This window comes from Drosophila innubila (genome assembly GCF_004354385.1).
Source record: "Drosophila innubila isolate TH190305 chromosome 2L unlocalized genomic scaffold, UK_Dinn_1.0 4_B_2L, whole genome shotgun sequence".
In the NCBI taxonomy this organism is placed as follows: domain Eukaryota; kingdom Metazoa; phylum Arthropoda; class Insecta; order Diptera; family Drosophilidae; genus Drosophila; species Drosophila innubila.
In genome coordinates this window covers 21,687,745-21,715,306 of record NW_022995372.1, presented here as the reverse complement: position 1 = coordinate 21,715,306, position 27,562 = coordinate 21,687,745, and the positions used below count along the sequence as shown (strand labels likewise).

The following is a 27,562-nucleotide window of genomic DNA, read 5'->3' as shown; positions in this document are numbered from 1 at the left end:
TTAAATAAATTTAACTTATTTTAGAGCATTTCAGACTTACGAATATAATAAATAAATATATTGATAATACAAATTTAAATAAAATATTTATTATCAAAAACTTTTAGTTTAAAGAGAATTTCTTACAAAAATAAACTATCAGCGTCCTACGTTGGGCGCCAAATTGTTGGAATGTCGCTTTAGTCCATATAATTATTAGAATTCATCTGTTACAAATTATACTTAATCGTTAAATGACTTATATAAGGAGAGAAAAGCTTAACTAATCGAATGAGTTATGTATGTAAAATTTGTTTACTGTTTAAGATCTAGTAAATTTGAGTTAATTATTTCAGTTTTCCTACAGTCGACAACGGAATCAGAAAGATGTTTAAACTATGGCTTTTATTTGGTATATAAAATAAATATTAATTTTCAAATCAAATACAATATAATTTTTAAACTACTTCCATATGTTGAATAAAAGGCTGTTTTAGTTTGGAGCTGTTTTTTGGATTCAGCAGCGATTTGCAGCCCCAGTGCTTTAAGGTGGAAGATAATAGTTGTCCCAACTCGAACGTTACCTTCTGGTTCTATACGTAAGTATGTTACAGTAGAGCATAGATTATCATTAAATCAATTTTAATATCTTTTCCAAATTGATAGAAAAGAATTTCCAAATGGACGCATATTGAACCCTGTGAATCTTAAGGGAATTGTTTCGAGACCATATCCGCTTAAGGTGTTGATACACAGTTTGAGCGGTAACCAGAGTACCACTCCAAATCTTGAAGTGCGTCCGGAGTTACTGCGCATTCCTGGCATAGACATCATATCCGTGGACTACGCGAACCTAACTCCCGATCCCTGTTACGTGGAGTCAGCTGCCAACATTCGCATTGTTGCTAGATGTCTAGCCACATTTTTGGGAGACTTAATAGACAGAAACTTCGTACGAAAAGATGAAATCCATCTCATTGGCTACGGACTAGGCGCACACCTGGCCGCTTTCACAGCCAACTACTTGGAGGAGAAGCATTCAAAAGTGTCCCACATTACGGCTCTTGATCCATCCAAGGCACTATTTCTCACTCCTGATCTTTCGCAGCGTCTTGACCCGAGTGATGCCGTCTTTGTGGATGTGATTCATACGGATATCTTTGTTCATGGCATTTTGCAGCCTGTGGGCCATGTGGACTTCTATCCCAACAAGGGCGTGGTGCAGCCCAATTGTGGACCCGTCGATGATGGTAAGCAGTTCCTAAATTGTGATTAAGATTTGTTAATTATTATATCGATTCAGTTGACACTAATGAATGCTATCATAAGCGTGCTGCTGAGTACTATGCGGAATCTATTTTCTCGCCCGTTAAATTCTGGGCATTCCGTTGCCAGAATCTGCACCATTTTCTAACGGGCAAATGCCATCCTAGCAACGAAGTGGAGGAGCTCGGATACAACACGCGAAGCACGGCACGTGGCACTTACTTCCTGGGCACCAATGATTATCCACCTTACGCTCGCGGCATGAACTTTGATAACCTGGATCGCAAGCTGGAGGGCCAAACATTTTTACCCCCTAAAGTTCTTGAAAAGCTCAGCACATTAGATGAATTCGTAAATCAACTAACGGTAAAAATATAGACAAAAAGTCTACAGATTGTAATGAACACTGTAGTTCAGTTCCATTTATAAAATTGCAAATGAATATATTGATGTTTAAAATACTATATTTAATGTTTATTTTATTTATTAGGCAATCTATAGATTATTTCTCTCTTATTTTTATTTCTTTAAGAAATACTCGTTAACCATTATTCCGTATAAAAGGATTGATCAATGCTTGCAATTAATCAACATTGAATCGACAAACATTTTCTTAACACGAGGACTGCGTTTAGTACTCGTTCCGCATACTTGTCTCGATTTATACTCGTCTGCATTCAAAATGTTTTTAGAACGCCAATTACTCAATTCTAAATTTTCAATTTGGCGGCAATGATGCTTCATATTTTTGTACTTCATATTTTTAGAAATTCTGTAGTTTGAATTTAATTTGCTGCTCGACTCGACAAAGATGCCGTTTAAAGATGCTAATTTAACTTCAACCAATTTTGTCATTAAATATCTTTTAAAAGTGAAATTTCTTACAATCTAAATTATCCAATATATTGAATTTTTAAATTTATTTTACTCAAGATATCACAGTTAATCATGATATCACAGTTATCTATAATATATAAAATATAATCTGTTTATTTTCGAATTGTTGCCTAAATTACCCTCTTCAACTTCTTAAAATGTACAGGGTATAGGCATAAATAATTGTAAAATTTTGCACACAACTGCTGGTTGCAATTGTATAAGAGTTGTGGGCTTGTGGGTGTGGTCTATTCAATTGGGCATTAACTACGGCCCTGGATTATGCAATTCGTTTTGGTAATTACATACATAAATGGATCGTAAATCTAGTCTAAAATTTCATGCCACCAACAAACAACAGAAAATGTCAGCAACTAAATTAGAACTTATGCCACATGTGCTATTTATACAAAATATTCAAACCGCAAAAACTGCAAAAACAATCGAGGCAAAGTATCTGCTGGGTAAAAACGGACACACACACCAAACCACACATGCCGATTGCTAAAAGACAAACACAATTACAAGTGCAACTACACCAACACACGCACACACACACACACACACAACACACACATACAGAGTGCTTTCCAAAGTGCTTCACGTTTTGTCATAAATAATAAAAATCAAATGACCATCAAAAAGTTGCCTTTGCCTTTGGCAATTGACAAAAATGCGGCACAAAACAAAAACTAAAGCAATTCGTCGGAAGGTTATATACACACACCACACACGCACCACACACACACACACCACACACACCACCACACACACCACACACACACACACACACCGCTGCAGCACCATGCCTCCCGTGCGATCTGTCCACTGGTTTTGGTGCACGTCCAACTATTCTGATGTCCATTTGCCAGGCTGAAATGCCTGTTTGTTTGTTTTAACGCAAAAATATAAAACCACATCAACATTTTTTGAGCTGAAAACAATTTGCGCATCCCCCTACCGGAGAGAGGTGAAACTACAGAGGCAGAGGCAGAGGCAGCTATGGCATCGGCATCGGCAGCGTCATCGACATCTGGCCCACTCATGATCATATGGAAAAAAAAAATTGCTATAAAGTACTAAAAATACAATTACCGTGAGAAAATTGCGCTGATTTTGTGACTGATTGTGAGGACGTTTATAGCCGATTTTAAGTGACTGACGACTGGGCAATCGTCGACTCGTCGACTGACTTGACTGACCAATTGCTGCCGCTTTGCATAATTATACAGAGAAAAAAAAATAATTGGGTATTTCAATGCGGTGTCAGAAGTGCGGTAATCCTGGATTTTCTTAAACCAAGTACAATTTACTTGATTCAAGCACGATTTTTCTCAGCAATATTTTGATTTTCGGCTTTCTATACATTTTTATTTTAGATAGATCCAATAAGATTTCTTTGACTATTTTAATAAATGGTTGTCTTAATTTAATAATATTGTTTTGAATTCTTACTTAAAATCAAGAAATTTAAGCTTGCATTTTAGAGTGTTTTTTTTTGTCTGTGTATGTATATCGATTGCTTTCTGGCTGCCAAATAGAAATGAAGATAAATAGCTGAGAGCTGAATATGACGTCGCCAATGCAATCGAATTATTTTTCCAATTTTGCGATTTTTTTTCTCTTTCTCTCTGCCTCTCTGTCTCTGTCGACCTTAGATCGAGCGACCTGCTGTCCGTTCATCCGTTGTATTGTAGCACTTTGATCTGAAATCCGTGTCTGGCCAGAATCGGCTGTCACATTCCAATACACTCAATACACACACACAGAGCGGCAAGCAGGTATAGATTGTGGGAGGATGGGCAACAGGGGGCACAGTGACAGTGGGAGGGGCCGGTGGAGGGGGGACTGTCGCTGGTTGTTAATAAAGCGTTTCGGAAAAAGCCAAAGCAACAATAACCCAACCTGAAGGATGAGCATGTGTGTGAGACTGCGTGCAAGTGACGTGGCCACTAAGCGGATTTTGTTGTTTATAAATAATGATCTTGGCCAGACGATTGGATTAGTGGGCGCTCGCGGTCCAACGCAGAAACTCGTCGAGCACTTGGCCAAGTACTCGCACTCGTATTCGGGACTCATATTCACATTCATCGCATTCATAATCGCATCGCGCATCCGAGCACAACAACCGCACACAGAATAATGGTACGCATCGATGCCATCGGGTATTATATCACAAGACATATCATATACATACTTTATACGACACAATGGAAGTTCTAATAACGCTCTTCCATATCCTAGGAGGACGATGAGAAAATGGACATTATGCGCAAGGCATTCCAAATGTTTGACACCCAAAAGACGGGATTCATTGAGACGCTGCGATTGAAGACCATCTTGAATAGCATGGGCCAGATGTTCGAGGAGAGTGAATTGCAGGCTCTGATCGATGACAATGATCCCGAGGATACGGGCAAGGTGAATTTCGATGGCTTTTGCAGTATTGCTGCCCATTTCCTGGAGGAGGAGGATGCCGAGGCCATACAAAAGGAGCTGAAGGAGGCGTTTCGTTTATATGATCGCGAGGGCAACGGTTACATAACCACATCCACCCTGAAAGAGATTCTCGCCGCCCTCGATGACAAGCTGTCGTCCAGTGATCTCGATGGCATCATTGCTGAAATTGATACCGACGGCTCCGGCACTGTTGACTTTGATGGTGGGCAATTCAAAATGCAACAAATTTCAATCGAATTAAATTCACTTATTGCATTTTTTTCCACAGAATTCATGGAAATGATGACGGGCGATTAGACGCAAGAACCAGACGAAGAGAGAGAGATTTACGGAGAAGGAGACAGCGCGAGTGTGTGTGAAATTTGCTTTTTTGTTTTTTTTAATGATAATAGTTTTTTATTATTATTAAATAAATTAACTAAACGCTTTAATTCAAACTTTAGTTATTGTGGGTTGCTTAGGCTTACAGTGAAATCAAATCAAATCGAACAAAATTAATAATAATTACATTTCCATATAGTTTTAATGCTTAATATTAATTTAAAACTAAGCCTAAATCTAAATTAAGAGTTATTTTTAAGAACGTGTGTTTGTGTTATAAGTTATATACTTATCTGAAGATATATCTATATTATTTACAAGATCGCTCTCAACGACAATATTTAATCTATATATACCATATATATAGTTATTTGCCTAGTTCGAATATTATTTGCTATATACACAAAAAACAAAAAGGCAGAACAAAAAAATATTAAACGAATTACAAAATTAGTTCACACGTGCCACAGATGTGACAAAAATAAAAAGTAACTTTCAAATCATTTGCAACATTTAGAGAATAATTTTAGCGTGCAACAAAATTCAATACAGTTTTCACTTAGACAAACTTACTTTAAATTAATATAATTATAGCTAAGTAATTTTAATGTTGGACAAACAGATTTGTCGGCTCTTGTCTTTCCATAAACATTAATATATATGTGGTTTACATATGTCTTAGATGCTAATTCAGTGGATTTTACATAAGGCAGCATTATCTTGCTTAAAGGCAACAAGTTGCAACTTGCTTAGATAGTAAAATACAAGTATAACTAGATTTATTAAAGTTTACACGTTGTAACAAATGCATAAACAGTAGTTCATTTTCATTTTCATTTTCATGCCATTTTCGACGTGTAAACTTAAACAGATGAATTACACTTTAGAAGCATACAAAAAAGAGGCTGGCACTGAAAAGTTAATGAAATACATGAATTTAATTTTTGCTCATAATTGTATGTACAATGTATGTGTGGTTTATATTTTTATGTATGTATGTATATCAAATGATATTTCTCAAATAGTTAAAGCATTTTTTTAACCAATGATTTTTCAGTTAAGAGTCAACTAATTCGTCTTAGTCTTAGTCTAACATACAATCAGTACGGCGCTTAAGCTTATTACTAGGCACAAAGTGTACTCCATCTTTTATCTTCATCTTAACCATATATATAAGAGCGTGAGACTACAACTAATTCGCTTTTAAATGTGATAAGCAAAATCAAAAAAAAAAAAAAACAAAAGCAAAGAAACAGAAACAGGATAATGTTTGGCGAATACATAAATGCAAATTAGGTTTAACCTACGGGAACTACAAGGACAGGGACAGGGGCAGGGGTTACAGGCAACTACAGTCTATGAAACTAAGAAACTACATTAAACATAGACTAAACCCATGATAGTTGATGGTGTTTAGATAATCTTCATGGGTACATCGATGAGGCAGTCCGTCTCGAGTCTCCCCAGCGTCTTCTTCACACGAAGTGCCGTGAGTCGCACTGTGGGATTGGGATGCCAGCACTCCTGCATGATCTTGGAGACGGTGGCAAGCACATCATCCTCTTGCCAGCGAGCTGGAATTGGCGGCCGGAATCCTTTGACGCAGACCACAGCGTGCATATCCTCAAAGGTGGGATCCGAGGGCACCACATCGTGATAGGGCAACGCATAATCCTCGCAGGTTGTTGTCTTCGTGCCCGAAATGGGGGTATAACAACGTCTTGCCATCTCCCAGAGCACCAGACCCACAGAGTACATGTCCGCGCGCTTGAACTCCTCAAATTGCTGTGGATTCAGGGACTGGCTGAGCACCTCGGGTGCCATGTAGCGTCGCGTGCCAACGCGTGTATTCTGCGCAATGTGAATCTCATCCAGCTCCGAGATGTACTTGACAGCCAATCCAAAGTCTGCAATGGCGCATTGTCCGTTGCGCTTCACCAGGATATTCTTGCTCTTGATGTCCCTGTGGGCAATGGCCGGTTTGCCAGGTGTGCCAAAGATCTCGTCATGCAGATGGGCCAATCCTGAGCCCAGCGAGTAGGCAAGCAGTTGCAGTTTCTGTGGATTGATCACCGATGTGGAGAGATAATCGTGCAGGCTGCCCACCTCGTGGTAGTCGGTGATGAGCAGCATCTGTGTCCAGCTGCCGTTGCCCTTGATGTCGGCGGCAATGAAGCCCAAGATATTCTCGTGTCGCATGAGAACCGTTTGATAGATTTCCGTTTCACGGAACCACGATGCCTCCTCGGTGGTGAAGAAGGTTTTGACGGCCACACGTTCATCCCGCCACTTTGCCAGCCAGACCTCCCCGTAGCGTCCCTTGCCGACGAGACGGACCATCTGAATCTGCTTGGCAATCGTACGCTGGACCAACAATGGCAAGCCTGAACCCGAGCCCGAACTCTGCTCCACCAGCTGTGACAAGGGGGATAGCTGTGAGTTGCACATGGAGTTGATGAGACGCGGCTGCTTTCGCTGTTTCTCTCGGCGCTTGTAGACGAGGCACAGGATGAACACCACAACAATGAAGACGGACATGCAGACAATGATGGAGGCGAAGAGAGCCAGCGTATGCACCGATTCACTGCTCACGGGCAACTCTGGTGGCGGGGTTGTCATCTTCGGTGTGTAGGCGGGTTGCAAGCCGCGATTGCACAAATTCTCGCCCTCGCAGCAAACGATATTCTTGCCATGAATATGCGGCACAACGGCCACTTTACACTGCAACCAAAAAAAGAGAGAAAGAATTAGTTATGACAGTCTACTTGGAAGTGTGTGGGCTTACGACTTACCATTAAAAGACCTCCGTTCTCCTCGGGCGGCATGCAGCCATAGGTGCGCTCCTCCTCGTAGGTGCCAGTCGTCTCATCGTACACCTCCTCGACGGCACTGAAGCAGCTGCCACCGGGTCGCGTCTCGCAGGTGCCATTGCTCACATTATCCGGACAGCTGCCATCGCAGTAGCAGATTAAAGAGCGTGCTGCGATTATAAAAAACAAAACAAAATAATTAACACTCAGTTTCTTATTACTTTGAAAATAAATAAAATAAAGCTTTGATTTTTTGTATGCACATATTTGGACCTGTCCTTTCTTTATTCTAAATATTTCATGAGGATATCTCATGATAAATTCTAAAGTAATACAACTTTACGACTGTAGAATAAGTTGAGCCTTGTGTAAATCTATATGATTTCCTTTGTCTTGAAGTTTAAGTTGCCAATTTTAGATAATTTTGTAGAGAAATCAAATCTAATTTTTTTTCTATATTCAATATTCAAATATTAAATATTAATAAGTAGTGATGTAAATCCAAACTTTAGATCGAATTTTATATCGAAATAGAATATCGATATATCGGAAAATAGTAGATCGAGTTGCAAATATCGAGTTTAAAAAAAATTTTTTTTCGATTTAATCAACTCGATAGATCGTCCAAAAAATCATCGAGTTAAAGTACTCGATAATCGCTTTCGCGAAAATCGAGTTGTCGATATTTCGATATATTTTTACATCACTATTAATAAGTATTTAATTTATCATATAATATAATGGTAGTACTTCTCCAGCTAAAATGTCAAGAATATGTATATGATATTTCAGCGAAATTGTATGTGTAATTCTAAGAAAATTCAATAAGGTCAATATAATTCTACAGTAGGTCATTCTTTATCTCAACCTTGTCTTCTCTAACTGGAAGTTCAAGTCGATTTCGGCGGATAAGTTTACTTAGTTTTTTTAGTCTTAAGCTGAAGGTGAATCTGTGATTTAAATGTCTTTCAAATTTGCCGATTGAGTGAAAAAGCGTCACTTAAACAATTTCAGCTACTAAGCACTCTTTCTGATTTAAATCAATGCGTTGTTTTAACAAGTTGTAAGTGTATTAAAAAAGCACGAAAGCGCATTCAAATTGCAGGGTATTTAGGCACTTGTGTCACCTGCGTCTCCATACCCTTTAATTAGAATTAAAATTAATTTGAACAGTTCAATTAGAAGCTCAACAGTGTGTGTCTAAGCACAGCGCGTTTAAAAACGCTGGCAAAGCGCGTGCATGATTTCGTGCATAAAATGCGACTGAGCATGAAGATAGACAGACAAACAGACAGAGCACGGGACTGACCGACAACGGTAATTCGAGCAATTGATTCAGGTCGCTGCGGCACGCCAGTTAGTCCAACCAACTAACAAAGTAACTAAGTAAGTAAGTAACTAAGTAACTAATTACAGGCTAACTGCAATGTGTGGTCAAGTGACAACGTCTCCAGTTGCAGCTCCCGTTCCAGCTGCACTCGGTGGTCAGTCAATAGACGGGCGATTTATGGCTACAACCGCTTAACGGCTTAGCTTGTTACTGGTTCTGCTTGCTGTGGTTGTGTGTGTGTGTGTGTGTTTTGTGGGCGTCTTTTGCTTATTTTTATGGCCACTGAAGCAAACTGACACTCGAGGCAAGGAGGCAATCGCCGTTAGCTGGCCATTGAGCCGTTCCCATGGCTGATTTGTGCACCCGCTAACAAACCACATGCAACACATACACACGGCTGCACCACCACGCACCACCAGCACCACCTCAATAACTGCACTTGCTGTTCATTCATAAAAATCGCTTAAGTGCTTGTGCAAAATGTGCATTAATTTTATACAGTTTGCAAGTTGCCTGCCAGTTGCTTTTCCCCCTCTTTCGCCTTCTTTCGCCCTCTCTCTCCACTCCTACAAATGTGTAGTTGGTGTACTGGCTATTTAACATATTTTTAGACATTTTTATAACACAGACGAGACCGATTAATGTGCCTATTTATAAGCCATAAAATATTGTATATTCGCCAGAAGATTTACAACGTCAAGCGGATGTGTGTCATGAGCTGTTGAGGTAAATAATATGGTTGTTTATTCCAAGAAGCAGCTCCATCTATCCAACTATCTATGCCACAATAGCATTAACAATTAATTCAGCTAAAGATCTTGACAACAATACGCTTTTTAGCTAGATCAATCAGCTAATAGATTGCTGCCGATTAGCAGAGTTATTAGAAAGATAGATTAAGATAAAGTCTTGAATTTTTTTAAAAATTGTCAACTTTTTATGTATTTATTCAACCGAAGATCCAAACATTAAAAGTCTCATAAGCCAGCTAAACTAATAGCAAGTTAAATTATTTATTTAGAAGAGCCTTAAGTAGATATATAGGCAGATTAAGACTTTTAACTTATTTTACTCAAGACTAATCGTTGTTTAGTTGCATTTTCCACTTTCAGCTAGTGTCATTACCAGTTTTGGCTGCAATAACTGGTTCACAAGGCTTAGTTGTTGATACCAATGCAACACGAAACTTTGTTTGTATATAGAAATGTTGATTTCGTTTGTGTTGATGTTTGGATTGACTTGTGTGACATATAAACAAACAATTGTTACGGAATTGCAATTGAGACGCCTTTAGATCAGTTTAAGCAATTAAGCAAATTACTAAAAAATATAAGTTATCCAACTGCCAGAGTATTTGCCAGTCGAGCACACTCAACTAAAGTATTTATCTGGCTGCTTTAATTGTTTCATTGGAAATGAAACACAGGGGATACATAAAAATTGAAATTAAAAATAAAAACCAAACAGGGCATAAAAACTGCATGCCACACACACACACATACTCTTCCATACGAGTGTAGTTAGATTTTTGCAACTGCAAAAAGTGCGCACAAAATCAACAACAAATTAGCGGATGTTGTTTGCATTTTTAGCCACGCCCCGTCAACCAATGCAATGGGCGCTATGGCGAGATAATAATTTAATTACAAATCAATGGCAGCGACAGCTGTTGTTGTTTTAGCTCATTGTTTTTGTTGTTGTTGTGCGCGTTTTGCTGGCTGTTTTAATCGCGTCGAACGTGTTGTTGTTATTGCTGTTATTACTGTGAACGCGATTATGCAAAACGTGACTGCAAACAGACGACAATGACAAGCGACGATTTGTTCATTTATTCATTCATTCTATAATGTATATACTGACGAAAATACCTGTGCAACAGCCACAACAACAACAACTTGTTCTTTGAGATAGTTCTCAGCTCAAAAACTGGCCAACAACTTTGTCTTGGCCACGTAGCACAGTAGCCCCAACTGCAGATTCAGCTTCAAACCCGACAGACAAATTATAAATTTTATGCCTTCTATGTGAGGAACAAAAACCAAGGATAAAAAGGGAAACCAAATTATGAAACGACGCCAAATTGTTGCATCCCCCTCTGCCACTCCGCTTGCTGGCATTTTGCTACCTGCTTTTGGCCACAAGGGGCGGACCAGTCGGGCGGCTCGAGATGCCAGGCGGCTCCAGCTTGGCGCCAACTGCACGCGCAGCTAAAATCGGTTTCTGTGTAGCGAAATTCTTTCATAAATACTTGAGAAATATTTGAAAAATATCACAAAAAATATATATTATTAAATTGTTTTTAATTAGCCAGGTGATGTGCTGACTATTTAATAAGTATAAATAAATAAATGAGAGCAGGAATTCAAGCAAATAAATTGTGTCTTTAAAGAAATACTATCATGAAATCATTTTAAATTAGCCAGGTGATGCGCTGACTTAAATATGTACAAGTATTTCTATAATATGTATTTTGAAAAACTTAATATTATATATTATTGAAAATGACAAAAGCTATGAACTTTAAAGAAAAGAATTCAAGCAAACAAATTCTTGTGCAAAATAAAAGTATTACTAAATCACTTTTCATTCGTCAAGCGAAACGCTGACCATTCAATAACTATAAATAATCATAAAATATGCTAAGAGAGTATACTAGTAATGTGCCATACCTAAGCTATTTTCATTTTGTTTTTAACACATAAATGATTTATAGATTAAGATCTACTTAATGATTACTAAGTATCTGCTAGTCAAGCACACTCAGTTTTTGATCATAAATACATTATGATTACAGACTCTCTGCCGCTGTGGCAGCATCAGATTCAGCAGCTGTTGCTGTTGCTGTTGTTGATTCTATTGATGCCATTGATGAGCTCACCTCCGATTTGGCCAACGTCAGCGAGTGTAGTACAAGTATATCTATCTGTCTATCAATGTATCTTTGTACATATATAGATACTTGTATGTAGGTAAAGATAGTAAAACGATTTGTATATCTTTAGCTAGCACATGACCTGCCAACACACACACACACACACGCACACATATATTTATTTATTTATATAGATACTTAAATTTATATGAAGCACGAGTTTTGTAGCATTTGGCAAACGTTTCCGAAGAAGACGACGCACGGCACAGCGGATGTGCCCAGTGTGGCATGCCACGCATTTCAGCTGGAGCTGTGTGGCACTGTGGAACTGTCGCCCAATGTAGTGGGAGTATTTTTAGATTGGGCGGCCATTTGACGTAATGTTTACGACACGACTGCGACCCACGCCTCAAAGAGTAAGATAAAGAGGAAGAAGAAAAAGAGAGAGCCAGAGAGTGGGAGAAAGAGAGAGAGAGAGAGAGGGAAAATATGATAAACGCTTGAATGCAAACGAAATGTAAATGCAAAATCAACTATCGCAGCTTTGTGGAGAAACTGCACCTAACTTTGAACCTACATCACGACCATGTGATGTGTTTGTGATGTGTTGTGATGTGTTTGTGATGTGTTTGCTGTGTTGTGATGCGCGTTGGCAGCGGAAATCGTTACCTGATTCATACTGTAAACCATTGCCATATGCCAAACGAGTGATCCGAGTGCAGCTGCAACAGCTTGCAAGCAATTAAAAGCTTAGATATTACAATTAATCGCAGTCAAAATACATTGATTAAAGTCCATAAAAGCAAACTCATTTAAATATAAATTAAAAATAAACATTAAAATTAATTGATTTTATAAAAAATTTAAAACTGTTTACATGCTGAATATAATATCCATAATCATTTATGATTTGCATATTATGTAATCTCCTAACTCTAACCTTACAAATCTCATACTGACTATTACAATACTTCCAGATGACAAGGTTTAACTACCACTCAAAGTTGTCTATTTTGGGGTCGTAAATAAAGTTTAACCATTTACCAAGTTCACATTGTTTCTGATGACCTAAACAAAATATGCACTTGACAATGTTACCAATTTTTTACATTCATGTAAGTGAAGGGCAAAAAATAAGCTGAGCTCAACAAAAATGTTCGTTAAACAAGTATCAAAATGTTTTAGATATGGGTAATACTTCAACTTTATTAACAACAACAGAAAAATGAAAAATGGGCGGATTTGATAAAAGTTGTCAGAAAAGCTCTTTGCTATTTAGCTTATTTATAGAAGTGTTCTTTTAAAGCGATCACCACTTTATCAAGATCGATTTGTATTTTGGTCATAATGTTTATTATTAAGAAAGCATAAAGATTGCATATACAAAGAATTTTTATTCCTCGAAAAAAAAGTACAAAGAAGGTACAAAGTTTTCATAGAAACTGCGATTAACTGAAATTCCCTTCAATGAACAGAGCTTATTAATAGCTGTTATCATTGTTTTTGCATGTTAATGTCTAATAAAATTTACTTAAGTGCCATTCAAGTTGAAGAATAAATATTTAATGATATTCAGATCTCTAGTGTTCTGAGGTGTTAAAATTAACACTTGGAAACTGGTTGTGCGGGTTGAACCTAATCTATCGACATAGTAAAGAAGAATAAGGAATGTCAAGTGTGACCTCTGACCCTCTGTTAAGGCGCTGTTAAATCTGAATACAGTGAGGGAAAATTACAAAATCTCTGTTGATGACTGAAAACAGTGAAAGTAATAAACAAATGATAGTTGAGGAGTGTATATTGCTATGTAAAAGTTTATTTCTGTTTGTTAATGTAATGTATTGTACTTATTTGTTGAAGACTAGTTAACATACACTGTAAAAGTTCTGTTAATCTGATAATTGAATACAAGAATGACAAAATGATATTATCTAATTACCTGCACAAGGTAATGGATGATTCACCTGTCTGTCGAGTACATTGATATGTAAACACTCTGTTAACGCACTGTTAGCACTTGTTGGTCCATAGATTCTGCGTTTTATGCTATTGTGCTTTGCATTCCAATGCAATTCATTTGCATAAATGCATATTACAAGCGTTTAATTGACTTTCAAAACGTGTCACCGACAATACAAACAAAAGCAATAGCAATAGCAACAAAACAAAAACAAAAACAGCAACAAGAGAAGTATAAACTGAAACATGTTTTTGCTGTTAGGCAGCTGTAAACGGCATGATTGGCTTTTTGTTTTAGACTCTTAGATAGTTAATATACCTACATATGTTTATACGTTAGGTATGTCTGTGGAAATGCCAACCAGTTATTTCCCATAAAAACCGCTTGGAAAACTGTTTGTCGTGGGCGTTTATCGGTTGGCCAAGTGCCTTGAGGCTGCCTCTTAATCAAAATGCTGTCAAAATTCTTAATAAAACGCACGACACTCTGCTTGTCAGACGGCTGTTCAGTCTCTGCGACAGTCGCTAAATTTCAAGAGTCTGCATGCGTTTTAATTAAGTGTCGCATATTTTTAATTAAATCAAATAACGCCCAAGCGGCAGCAGCGCGATTAAAAACGCGTCAAACTGCTACGCGTGGGCAACAAAGCTGAATGCAAGCAAAGAGAGAGAAAGAGCGAGAGATAGAGAGAGCTGCTAGGGATTGCTAGGGAATTGTTTGTTGCGTGGGCTGCTGCCGGATGCTGCTGTGAAGCAAGGGCGACTTGGTAAATTTTCAAGAAACTCGTTTCATATGCAAAGCAGAAGCCAACAACAGCATGTCACACATATAAACAACAACAACTACAATAACAACAACAGCACCCACGCGTCTAAGAGTCACATATTGGCTGGCTTACAAATTGCCGAGTGTCCAACCCTGCGCATAATCAGCATACATAATCTAATCTACATACATAACGTTTAAGCGGAATTCGCATTAGAAAAGCAAACACAGAGGCGTAGTTAAGGTACGGCTTGAAAAATGTCTGTAACTTAGAGATGGCAAATAAAATTGTACAATATCGATAAGATTTGCACTAAATGTTTTATTTTTAGTATGTTACCATCTTTTTATTTAGATCATTCGTTCAAATTTTTGTTTCGCTCTAGATCTAGATATCGATTTTGATCCTAAGTATCATGTTATCACTTCTATTCAACTCCCTATATCATTATTAGTTTCAGACAACACTTTAAATTTGATTTAAGAATTTCATATTTTTTGTTAAAAATCATGCCAAATTAGACAAACATATTGACTTGTAAATTTGCAATATTCGGACCAACTTTAAACTGCCAAAACTGAACCGATAAAAAAATGTTCTAGATGATAATATCTACAATAATATTCAATATCCCTCTCGTTGCGCCACTGTGCTAGACACATCCGGGTTCAAAAGTAATACGTTGGCTCTATGCTGTTTCTAAACACACACACACACTCACACACACTCACACACACTCACACACAGAGACTTGAGTAAATCTATATTCCAGTTTGTGAATCGCAGCGATCGAACTCTGAGAGGAAACTGCTTGAAATGCAAAACATAGAGTGCTGTATAAATTACCAACAACAAGACAAAGAATAGGAGTAGAAATATAAGAAAGAGAGAGATGCTACAAAGGGGTGGCAATATGTAAGTCAACATTTAGAGGCAACATTGAACTTGGGCTTGCCACAGCTGCAGCAAGCTATGACCAGGGATGGACAATGAAGTCATCGTTCTCATCATCATCATATTTATCATCATTTCACTCATTTTTGTCAGCAAATAAATAGAAACGCCCGCTGCTTTTTGGTCAAACGCTTGCGTATACTTATTCATAGACATAAATCAAGCATACGCCCCGTAAATCAATAGTAATTAATTGCTTTTTTAAAATTTATTTCTATGTACTCTTTTTATTTAATTTTTAGCATACGCCCTCAGCGGCAACAAATGAAATGCAAATTGCTGCGCGTAGTTGACATTGTGAAAAGTTTATGGCTTTAATTAAGCATCTTATTGTTGCCAAATGCAAAAATAAAAAAAATCGAAAATTCGTATTTATTAGAGATGAAATTTTCACTTGACAACTTTATGACTTTTCTAACAGTGTAAAACGCCGTCGGTTTTATTTGCTTTGCAATCTTTCCAACACGTGCCTCAGCTGTTGCCCAGCTTCGTAACGAACCGATCAATAGATAAATGTTCGCAAAACCTAAGACCAAACCGAATAAGATTGTTTTCCTTAACCAAAAATCAAAGAATGAAGGTCTAAGACGAGTGTGCTGGACTACAATATACCCTATTAATAATCTTTAAGAATTTTTTAGTTGCACTAAGTTTCGTTAAACTTCAATTCACAACTAAAGATATTTAAAAAAAAAAACTAAGCGCAATTTATAACTAAAAATTAAGATATTTTAAACGGCAATCTAGAATTTTGAGCTTAATAAGGAAAAACCAGTTTCTTATTGATTTATAATTAACTACAAAATCTCTAAAAATTTCATGCAAGAAATTCTAAACATAATTTAGTCGATTTCTCAACTTGATCATAGCATTTTTCAGCTCGTTTTCTATGCGCACAGGGTATGAAAAAGAAGAATGATATCGAAGGTAAACGAGTTTGAGCCGATGTTGTTGTTGTTATCGTTTCTCGTCTGTATTTGAGTTACCAAGCCTCTGTTGTTGTTGTTATTCTACTGTGAGCATGACAACTTTTAAAACGATTTTTCCTTATAAATGGCTATAATTAATGCCTCACCGTGTCTATATTTGTGCCTGTCTATTTATCTAGTTTTATGAAGTTGCGGTTCTCTTATGAATGAAATGCCAATAACCCAAATAGTCAGACATTGCCAACAATTCATAGATGGTCACAAAACGTTTATTTCAGATTTCGTTTCAGATTTATGTACAGTCTTTATCCCTCACTTGTATCTGTATTTTCCCCCTCTCTCTTTCTTTCTGGCAATTAAAAACAATTGCATATATGTACAGTGTACATTGATGTCGTGGAAATTATATATACACATATATATATTTTGTATGCCTTTTGCATACGCCCCGTTCAAATCAACACAATCAGCTTTAATTAGAGAGGCCTCCGGGCAGACTGCGCCGATTTGGCTTAATGATTTTTAATTGCAGCCGCAAAATTATTAAAAAACATAAATGAGACATTTTTTGCAGCAGCTGCTACTACAATAAATTTTGGACCACACAAGGCGATTTAAAACGTGCACAAATCGCTAGCGGCTTTTAAATTAGCTGTAAGTGAAGAGTGAGGAAATCTCCAACATTATTTAACAAGTTTATAAATTGTAATGGAATAAAGTTTCTAAAATTATTAAGTGAGCTTCAATTTCAAAAAATTATAAAAATAATCTTGAAGCAAGTAAAAAATATATTTTTAAAAATAAAATGAAAAAGTTTTCAGAACACCAAATTTTGTTTAAGAATAGATGAATCATATCAATTTGCGCGCAAATTATGCTCAAAATAAGTTAAAACTATTCTGAAATTTTATAAATGAAATAATAATAATTAAAGCCTCGATTTAAGTTTTATATCCTAGCGATTTTTAGCATTGGAAAATGAACTGAATATCGTATACAAACTCATATGTTAACTGTCAAGGTTTCTGCTTAGTCACCCTCTAAAATCGAACAGTTTCCCCATTTACATATCCAAAAAGCTTTTGGGTCAAGCTTAAACTTACCTGCAATAAAAACAGAGGAAAGAAATAAAGAATTAATTAGTAATTAGTAATAAGTCAAAGACACAAATATAATCATCAATTAAAATGCGATGAGAAGCCGAAAAAAATAAGCTAAATATAAATCAAATCTCAACTGGTTCTGAACTTATTTGGGATTGAAAATCTAATTAAAATACAACGATAAATATTTGGTAAATTTTATTTTATGGCAATTTCAACAGTAAATTACGGCTGATGTTGATGAATGCAAATCGCCAAATCGCTAAATCGTCGAATCGGCGAATCTCTAAATCGCAAAATGAAGGCGTCATAATGATTATAATGGCGATGATTAGCTCTCATTGTTGCTGTTAGTCGATTCTACAGTAGCCGTTTTTGCTAAAACCTGCCCCTGAGCGTCATTGCGGGGCAAATTAAAAAACAAGTTGCTGCAACTGGACCTAGAGATACCCTACAGACTGTAGACTTTAACTTTAACTGACTCTTTAGATCACAGTTTAGATAGACAAACAACAGATGCTTTTCTAGTCAAAGCTACCACAATTTTGTCACTTCTTTGGTATACAGGGTAGATGAAACAAATGCGATGCTAATAAGTTGTCTTTGTTTTTTCGAAATCAAAAAAAAATAAAATAAAAATAAAACTGTTTAAATTTATGCGTCTGCCATATGAAATAGCAAATGCTATTTGGCTTTGTACCGCGTTACGAAAATAAACTTTTACTTATACTTAAACTGAGACGTGGCTGACTTAAAAATAAAGTCAAAATGTCTGGCAAACTGGCGTCTGCGATTTGTTAGAGATACGGCCATTTGGAATGGTCTGACTGCAAATTAGTGATGTAGCTGAGGAAGCCAAAGAAAAACGTAGGAAACTAAAGGAAACGTAGGAAACTCCACCTACTGCTCAGACAGTTGTCATCAATTTAAGCCGTTTGTCAGCAGCCTGTTGGCCAATTTGAATGCTAAGTTTATGCTCGTGTGGGTGGCCCATTGGCCAATATGCAAGCCGCGTCAAAATGTCAATTAAATTTATGTGCAGCACACGCCTGGCATATAAAAGGCTAGGCCATGTTGCTGTTGTTGTTTGGGTTGTTGCTGCCTAGAGCCATTGACAGCGGCAACATGTTGCTGCTGCTGCTGTTTCGACTAGCAACAACAACCAGTTGCTGCTGCAGACAGTTTACCGAAATTATCAAATATAATTTTATTTCATACAATTTTATTTTATTTATTTTTTTAGTTGGTTTTGGTCACCTGATGATGAATCAAAAATCATTTTGTTGGCGCGCCTTTTAAGGTTGCGACGCGCTCTGCAGACAGTCCAAATATACTGTCTACTATATGAAAATATATTTAAAATTCAGCATACAAGAGAACTGAACACATATATGTCGAAAAACACATCTAGAACCAATTATACATATTCATATAAATATATATTTTATATGTGCGTTGTCAATGGCTCGGTTCACTTTGTCTGTCTGGCACCAAACAGTTGTTGCCCACTGTTATTTTGGTTTTTTACGTCTTGTTTTTGTTGTTGTTGTTGTTTCAGTCTAATAAACTTTGCCGCCGCGCTGTCTATCATACACATATATATCGTATATAAATTGTGCGCACCTCCGTTCACTATAAAGAATGCAAACAGCTATAACATTTTGGCCATAATTCGAACACAAACATGAACACGAACCAAACGCGTTAACAGCGCACGTGCACGTTAATTGTTATTGCCAATTTCCTTTTGCACGTAACTACAAAAAAAATAAATACAAAAAAATATAGAGCAACAGCGTTTATGTAAGCTTTTGTCTCTATATATAAATAGAGTGTATCTTTTTATCTAGAGTACTTCAGTGCAAATATAAAAGTATAAAATTACTGCAAAAGAGGAAACGTTTCAGAATCAAATGTAAAAAATTGTTTTATACTAATAACGATAAAAGGAGCTGATTATAAGTAAAATTTAAAGTTTCAAAGGGGACCCTTAGCGTTCAAATCAATATCCGCTTGAAAATCGGTCCAGTTTTAATGAAGCTATGACATTTTTAAGTTGGTCAGACTTTGGATCTAGCATCTTTACAAGTCAACATTTTTTTGCAATTTGGCATGATTTTTTAAAAGAAAAGTGTTTAAAGTGTTGTTTTATGCTAATTCCAATAGAAATAAATATTATAAAAAAATATCCCGAAATCGTACCGGTAAAAAATTTTCTGTTTTCGCTTTTGGAAAGGATATTTATTTTGGTTCCGGTTCTTGTACTAAAAATAAAACGGTCACGATATTATTCCTGCATATATCAGATAAAAGCAGAGAAAGAACGTAACGAAACGTTTGAGAATTCCCCAAAATCAGTGAAATTTTGTTCTTGTTTTTTTTTTTTGGTTTTTTTGGTTTGTCACTTAACGCACAGTGAAGAGAGCAGTATGCACATATCCTGTTGCAGGTCTCGCATCTCGGATCTGTCTCAAATCTGTCGTCAGCGTGTGTGCAACACATGTGCGGGCGCGCGTGAAAATGACTGAAATGAGCCCGTTCTGCATCCGACAGATACGCAGATATGCAGATACGGATACGCAGGCAGCTGTTGATGTTTGTCAAAGTAAAAACACACACATATTGAGATGCAAACACGACTTCAAAATGGCATGGAATTTGTTGCAAGTGAAGTGAAGTGAAATGTATCTGCAAGATACACAGATACAAACACATACCATTCGTAAGTAAATACAGCTTCCTGCCATCGTAAGCAACCGAAGAAAAAATCCCATAACAATAACAACGAAAGCCACAAATTCCGCTTAATTTCGTCGACGATTAATCAAAATTAAATAAAGGCAAGCAAATCAGCAAATTGCTTAACTCAGGAGATGCAAAACTCCAGCTCGAAATGTTTGCATCTTGCAGATACATTTCATTTGCCAGAGTTGCGCGTGCGCAGCAAAAACATTGGATTTATGTAAGCAGGAAAAAATTAAGGAATTGTTTAAAAGATATCCTATTTTAATGGGTGAGTTTGAAGAAAATAAGGGGAGATAAAGATAATTGTATATGTTGATAGTAAAATCTATAACAACTCCTTTGTTTTTAATCTTTTAGATATAATATTATCATAATAGTCAGATAAAAGTTTAAAGGCGTACAAGAACTGACAGCCCACACTGTATGCTTGTAGTCAAGTCCGTTGATGAATTTTGTGATAAATGAAGTGAAATTTGAGTGAACACACGAGTACTATCTCAGTTCTCAGTTGGTTGTTTTGTAGCATTTTGTTGTTTATAAGTATTTCTTGCTAAGATTAGCGTAGATGCCATCTGATTCTCCCGGGTTTTATGAACCAGCTTAGTTCTTGATTTATGCATTCAACTATATATTTTCACATTGTTACTCCTGCTTTTTACGACTCACTATGGCCGTTAAATGCGACTAATATCAATTCGTTTCTAGAAGAAAAAAATTAACACATAGAAATGGGCGAGACATTCCTGACTGATGTCTAGTATTCATATTTCTATTTCAATCAGATTAGACATAGATCAAAGTAAATCTGTTGAAATTGCAGGCACAGTAAAGCTGGCTCAGCAGGTATCTATAGCTTAAAGTTAATTAACTAGAAGTTTAGAATGATTAAATACTTAATTAATCAGTTAATAGCACGATACAAATTGTATTTTAACTGAAAATGTATTGTTTAAAAGATAAATCCAATGTATTTAACAAAGAACTGTTCTATAGTTTTCAAATATACTATGCTCAATTTTAAAACTCTGAATATATTAAAAAAGTCACTTGTCGCATTACTCAATGAACACTTTATGACTCAGAAAGTTTTTGTTAGCTAGTTAATGTAAAAAATGCTAGTATTTAAACATTTTTCAATGGTAGATCTAGCAAACTGGCACTAGCTGTTAAATTTCTCTGATTTATCTTCATATATTGACATGAGTAGATCACGTAGCTGACTAAAGCATCTTATGAGTTAGTCAGAATGATGAATATGTTCGTCAAGTCGCCAGGCAGACAAAACAAATTCACATGTTTTGACTTTGAAGACGCGACACAGCGACGTCTGTGTTTTCTGCTGACCAAGGGAATACAGACGGGGAAAAGTGCAGAGAAAAAGGGGGAAATGAGAGGCAAGAGGGGAGTAAATTGCAGAATGCAGGCCCATAAAATCAATGACCTCTTTTGCGTGTGTTGCACGACAAAACCCGAAAATCGGCAAGTTGGCATTTAAATGAATTAAAATTAAATGCTAAGTAAATTGCACAAAACTTGAACAGCAACAAATATTTATACAAAAAAAAAAAAAAACAAAACGACATACAAGTCAGCAAAAATATTTAAGTGTAAATAATTTCTCGTATGTGTGCATTAATAATAATTGTAAGAATCTGTTTTACATGATTAGAAAGTTACGTGTGCACGTTTAGCCAGAAAAATACTGTCAGTTTCGATTAGTTTGTACAAGTTTTTTAATTTATAGATATTTATTTGTTATTACATTATTCTCTATGATGGGATTAAACACTAGCTACAGAATATCTTAAGGTCGTGCAATGTCATTAAAACAGCTTGCAACAATTCTATTAAATACATCAAATATTGACTTAATAACAATACTTAATACTTCATACAAATGGGCAACTAATACTATCGATAGGATTAAGGATACCAAGGACTGTACAAGTGTATTATTAAGTTTTTCGATTTAAGCTACGGCAGTTAGGATTACAGGGTATCTGCAGTTTGGAGTGTTTTGGCTGGCAATCATTGTTATTATTTTTATTTTGTTTGTTTACGCTAGTGACGCGCTGATAAGATTAAGTCTAGTAATACCAACAAACCAACAGCCGGCCAGGTTATCGGGCCATACACACATACACACACACACACACACATGTATACCTAGACACATATGCAACACGTCAAGAGTTTTTCATTATCAGTTTATTGTGGTTCCACGAAAATTTGATGTGTCGATAAGAGAAAAACGTCGCGTATTTAATCATAACTGAAAATAATGATAGTATACCCTGCACTTGTGCACTTCCTCTATAAAATAATATAAGTGGAGCCATAGTTGTCGCTGTCCATTTCAGATCTTTTCGTTTTGTCTAAGGCTTAAAATTTCAATCAAAAATTGCTTCAAAATAAAAATGCCGCTCGCGCGTCTCTCACACTATTCTTAAGAAATCTCATTTTTTGAATCCCACATCAGAAGGTGTTTTCGCATTTGTTTCGCCTTTGAATTTTTATCTGTCCTGTCCGTTTGGCTGTTTATCTGGCTGTTGTTTGGCATTTTCAGCGATTTGTCATGGGCGCAACTGCTCAACTGACTGACTAAGAATCTGGGCACTTCTGGGACGCGCCCAAAAAGGCCGCCCATGGCGAATTTATTATTAAGAGAATGCACAATATAAATCACCAAACGTACTGAGAACAGAGAACAGGCACTCAAGCTACACCTGGTAAACAAATGACATTGAGGATTATGTGGGAAACAAAGGCAACACAACATAGGCATAACTGTCGAGCATATGAAAGTGAGCAAATTAGAACATAATATCAGAAATTTCTGCTTATCTCATTCGTTATTTGTGGACTTATTTGTCATGTTAAATGTGAAATTTTAAGCGGACCGTTATTTTAAATATATAAACGTTGTATTCTGAATATTTCAGAATAATCGGTGCATAAGCAGAGTGTTTCAGAGATTCTATTTAACTATTTAATAAATACAGTTAATTTCGGTAAACTTATTTTAATTTGTAATGTTAGGGGAACAATTTTTAGAGTAATTCTTTTAAAATATATTTAAACTCTTTGTTCTAAATGTTTCAGAAGAATCGATCAATAAACGGATGGAAAGATTATAAAGATATATTTTAAGTTTGAATTATTTAAGCACATTTAAGGAAAATTTTTTCTTTAAATATAATTAAATTCTAATTTATTCTATGCTTTATATCGCCGTTTAAATCCTTATAAGTTTCCCTCCTTGCTGTACGGATTTCCACGTAATCCCTTAAACTAATCGTGTACTGCAGCTCAAATCAAATGCTCAGATGCATATCAAAATAATCTAAGCAAATGAAATGGAATGACAACAAGGTTGCACATAAAATACGAGAATCCACACACACAAAGCCAAAGACAAAGACACACAGATACAAACATACAAACATACACTAGGACTGGCATCCATTAAATTGACAGCTGATCTTTTTTGGTTGCCCCATTTGCAAGGGGTGCCCGTTGATTTCGGTTATTCTCGTATGTATTTTAGTTTTTATTTATTTTTTGTTGCTCGAAAGTGTTGTTCTTGTTGTTGTTGTTTTTGGTTTGGTCCGTTCTACCTGCGCACGTCCATAAAAAATTAAGAAAAACATGCACAACAGGCAAAGGCGTAAAGGCGCAAAGGAGACGGCAGACGTTCAGACCGAAGCCGTCAGACGTCGCATATTTTAAGCCGCCTTTCGAGTCCCTCTTTTTCCACTATGGGTTCACCAGTTGCCATAGAGAGAACAACAAAACGCAATTAGAAGAAAACAACAACAAGGGAAAAAAGAGATTTTTAATTTTTCAATTGAAACCATCGAGCACTCTAAACAGGATATACTCAGGGATTTGTAATATGAGCACTGCATACTTATGAGATACAATCATCGGTTGGAGATCATGGAGACATGAGCTTGGGACATGTCCATTTCCGCGACTATTGCGCCGATCTCAAAGTACGATAACGTTGACAGGACAGCTCTGAGAAAGCAGCAAGGGAAACCCTATAGAAAAGCCCAATAACAACAATTGCAGCGCCAAAGAAGCAAAAGTCTCAAGCGTTCCCAGGTTGTGATTATTATTGAAAAACAAACCCAAAGAAAGAGACAAAAAACAAGCAAACATGTTCAACATAAAGTAATTTGACTGTAAACTACCCTGTAAGACAATAGATCTGTTGCAGATTGTCAGAAAATTTAAATATTAAAAACCTATATTAAATTAAACTGAAAGAAATCGAAATACTTGAGCCCAATTTGCAAAGTACATAACAGTTTTGGATTTAAGCGTACAAATTTTAATTACTTTGAAATTTTTAAGCGATTTATTGAGCCTTTTGAGAACATGTATCATATGAAATGTATTGAGCTACACATTGTGAATTTCTTTAAAAGACAATTGTATTCAACTTTTTACTTTCAAAGTTAGTTTTAATTGTCATAAAAAAAGCTGAAAAATATAATTTTTATTTGTAATTTCAAAAATAAAAAATAAGAGTTTATAGAAATTTAATAATGATTTACAATTTTTTATGTTTGATTGAATAATAAGAGTTTTTATAATAGAAATAATGTGTAATTGCGATCCCGGCTTTCATTCACTGCAGTTGCAACTAATATGCCCCATACTTGCATTAAATAGGAATTTTCAGGGGCATAAAAAAAGCTAAAAGAAATGTTATATTAATATTTACCATGAGCCTTCTTCTTTCTGGATTTCGGCGCCATGTCTGGAGATGCAACAACAACGGCAAGAACAACGCTGATGATTTTTATGCGAAGCGGTGGCAATGCAACCTCTGAAAGTTGTTGTTGTTGTCGTTTTTGTTTTTGTGTTTGTGTTTGTTGTTGTCTTCGGGTGTTGGGGCCTGTTGCTCAGCTCGAGCTCTCAGTCGGCCGTGCAACAAAACAATAAATGCGGCAGCAGCAGCAACAACAACAAACGTAGCAACACGAGCCGTTTGGATCGTGTGGAGGAACGAGAACTGGATTCGTTGTATACCTTCTCCTCTTCCAACTCCTACCTTACTCCACCTTCGGCCTGTTGCTTTTCGGTTCGGTTTGGTTTGGTTTGGTTTGGTTAGTTTATTGCGGTCGTTTGGCCGGCGGCGTCGGTCAAGCCGGCGACACCATGGAGCCTCCTGTTCCTGCTTCCCCCCTGTACGGTGGGTTCCAAGTGTGTGTGTACAAAAACAACAAAAAATTATGGGTTTTGGCAAACTTGATCCTGTGTGCGCTCAGTTCTTGACTGTTCCTTTTCTCTTTGTTGTTCCTGTTGTTGTTATGCTGTGTATGCTTGTTGCTGTTGTTGTTGTTGTTGTTGTCGCAGTGGTGTGAGCGCGTGATCACGTTGATTATAATTATATACGAAAGGTGGCAATACAAATCAGGTGAAATTCAATCCAAGCATACGTCGCAACGTCGGATATCCTGCGACAGCCAGACAACAGACAGACAGAGATAGCGACACTCTAGCCGAAATCAATTTGATTTCAAGCTCACACTAGTCTTTAGACTTTTATTCTTGCCTTTGTTGTTGGCTAAAACTATTTGGCACTTTAGACACAGACACAACAGTTTTGTTATTGCCAAACAAATATTTGTGGTCGATTCGTTTTCGTTTCGTTTCTTTTATTTCTTTTGATTATTTTTAGCCCTTCTTGAAATTTGCACAAAGATATCACTACACAATCAATTAATTATATCCAATTCTCTATTCTTTAATATTTCTGGATCGCTTGTCATTTGATCTATGCGCACTGCCAATTTAGTTAATAATCTTTGCCATTTGAAATTCTTGCTAATTGCACGACAATCGAAAGACGCACGAAACGCAGCGCAGCCAACACGGAACAAAATGAACAAATACGTCACAACACGAGCACGACGTATCAGGTACTGACTTCACTGCAGCAACAGGCAAACAGAGAGAGTGTCCAGACAGAGAGCGCGAGTGGGAGAGAGTAGCACACACACGCACACACACAATCACACGCATACAGTGTTTAAGAGAGAGCGTAAAACGAACAGCACCTACACTGCGCGTAAATAAGCAGCAAGTTCTAACTGCAAGTTTGCTTGATTTTTCTTTGGATTTGTGATTTAAATAAAGTTGCCTGCAATTACTTACTAATCTTAAAAAATAGTTTTAAATTTTATTTTATTTAACATCTTTAATTTACAACTACATATTTTCTTGAGCGAAGTGCTTCTGCGAGAGAGTATGTTTTGTGTGAGAGCGCGCCTAAAGCGGTAGCGCGTTTTGTGCGCGTTTTAAAACGCGTGCGCTCTTTGACGCTCACTTGGCGTTTTTCTGTTGGCCACGCTCACTTGTATTTCAAGTTTTGAATGCCTCAAGTGTCTGTATCTGTGAGTGTACGAGTGTGTGAGTGTGCTTGTGTGCGAGTATCTTGATCTTTAACCGTTTGTGTAGCATCGTCGTCGTCGCCGTCGTCCGTGCTCGTATTTCGTTGCTGCTTATTATAACTGACATATCTAGATACGAGGCAAGGGAGCTGGCCGTCGGTGCTGCTGCCGTTTCTGTTGCCTCGCCTGTCGGCTGCATAATTGCCGGGGATGGAGCCCTTTTTGCATATGCATGCAACTGACAACAACAACAACAACAACGAATAATAACAGTTTTTGTCTCGAATTTGTTAAGGCAATGTGTGATTATTGACAACACCATGCCAAACGCCCCAAAACGCATCTTACAGTTACAGTTAGTCAAGTAATTATTTAACAAGGAAAAAGTTACCATGTTAAAGTTTATATCATTAAAATTAGTAAACTAGTAATTCCTCTTTGACTTTTCAAGAACTATAAGCAAAAATGTATTAATTTTGAGTTTTGTTAAAACAATTACTTGACTAACTATACAGCTGCCTGTGTCTGTGCATTTTACAGCCACGACATTATGTGATTTCTGACCAAAAACTCATTAGACGTCATTCAATCCAGTGTTAGACAAACAGTAGTCTCCGCTAATTAGGTACGCCAGTAAATACCTGGCCAAAAACGTTTAACACACTTTTCGCAGGTAGTTGAATTTCATATTTTTGGATTAAAACGCATTTGGCAGCGCATTTGGCTTATCACCAGATGCTGAACTCGCGCTTAGTTAACGACCAAAGTGATAACCCTTATGGGTCAC

At 36.8% G+C, this 27,562-nt stretch overlaps 3 protein-coding genes across 5 annotated transcripts in view; 2 read left to right on the top strand and 1 right to left on the bottom strand.

The window, feature by feature from the left end:
* Positions 1-348: 348 nt before the first annotated feature.
* On the top strand, positions 349-1,711 carry LOC117780713 (pancreatic lipase-related protein 2-like). The gene is made up of 4 exons (XM_034617344.1): positions 349-391; positions 467-578; positions 646-1,229; positions 1,283-1,711. Exons 1-4 carry the CDS (start codon positions 367-369, stop codon positions 1,621-1,623), a joined length of 1,062 nt encoding a protein of 353 aa, XP_034473235.1. The 5' UTR covers positions 349-366; the 3' UTR covers positions 1,624-1,711.
* A 2,405-nt stretch (positions 1,712-4,116) lies between these two features.
* LOC117782074 (troponin C) lies at positions 4,117-4,903 on the top strand. Its single transcript, XM_034619015.1, has 3 exons — positions 4,117-4,266; positions 4,366-4,783; positions 4,850-4,903. Exons 1-3 carry the CDS (start codon positions 4,264-4,266, stop codon positions 4,876-4,878), a joined length of 450 nt encoding a protein of 149 aa, XP_034474906.1. The 5' UTR covers positions 4,117-4,263; the 3' UTR covers positions 4,879-4,903.
* Positions 4,904-5,348: 445 nt separating this feature from the next.
* The window catches only part of LOC117782071 (bone morphogenetic protein receptor type-1B), a 58,119-nt gene continuing 35,905 nt past the window's right edge, over positions 5,349-27,562 (bottom strand). Inside the window, exons 3-5 of one of the 3 annotated variants that reach the window (XR_004617225.1) lie at positions 7,695-7,882; positions 5,706-7,623; positions 5,349-5,675 (exon numbers count right to left, since the gene is read on the bottom strand). Coding sequence is in view for 2 of the 3 variants with exons in the window: in XM_034619010.1 (XP_034474901.1) it covers positions 6,316-7,623; positions 7,695-7,882; positions 25,104-25,137 (1,530 nt within the window). In the remaining variant the exon portion in view is untranslated. Of the gene's footprint in view, positions 7,624-7,694; positions 7,883-25,103; positions 26,308-27,562 lie in introns of those variants that run through there. The other 2 variants (XM_034619010.1, XM_034619009.1) reach the window with 2 other exon arrangements.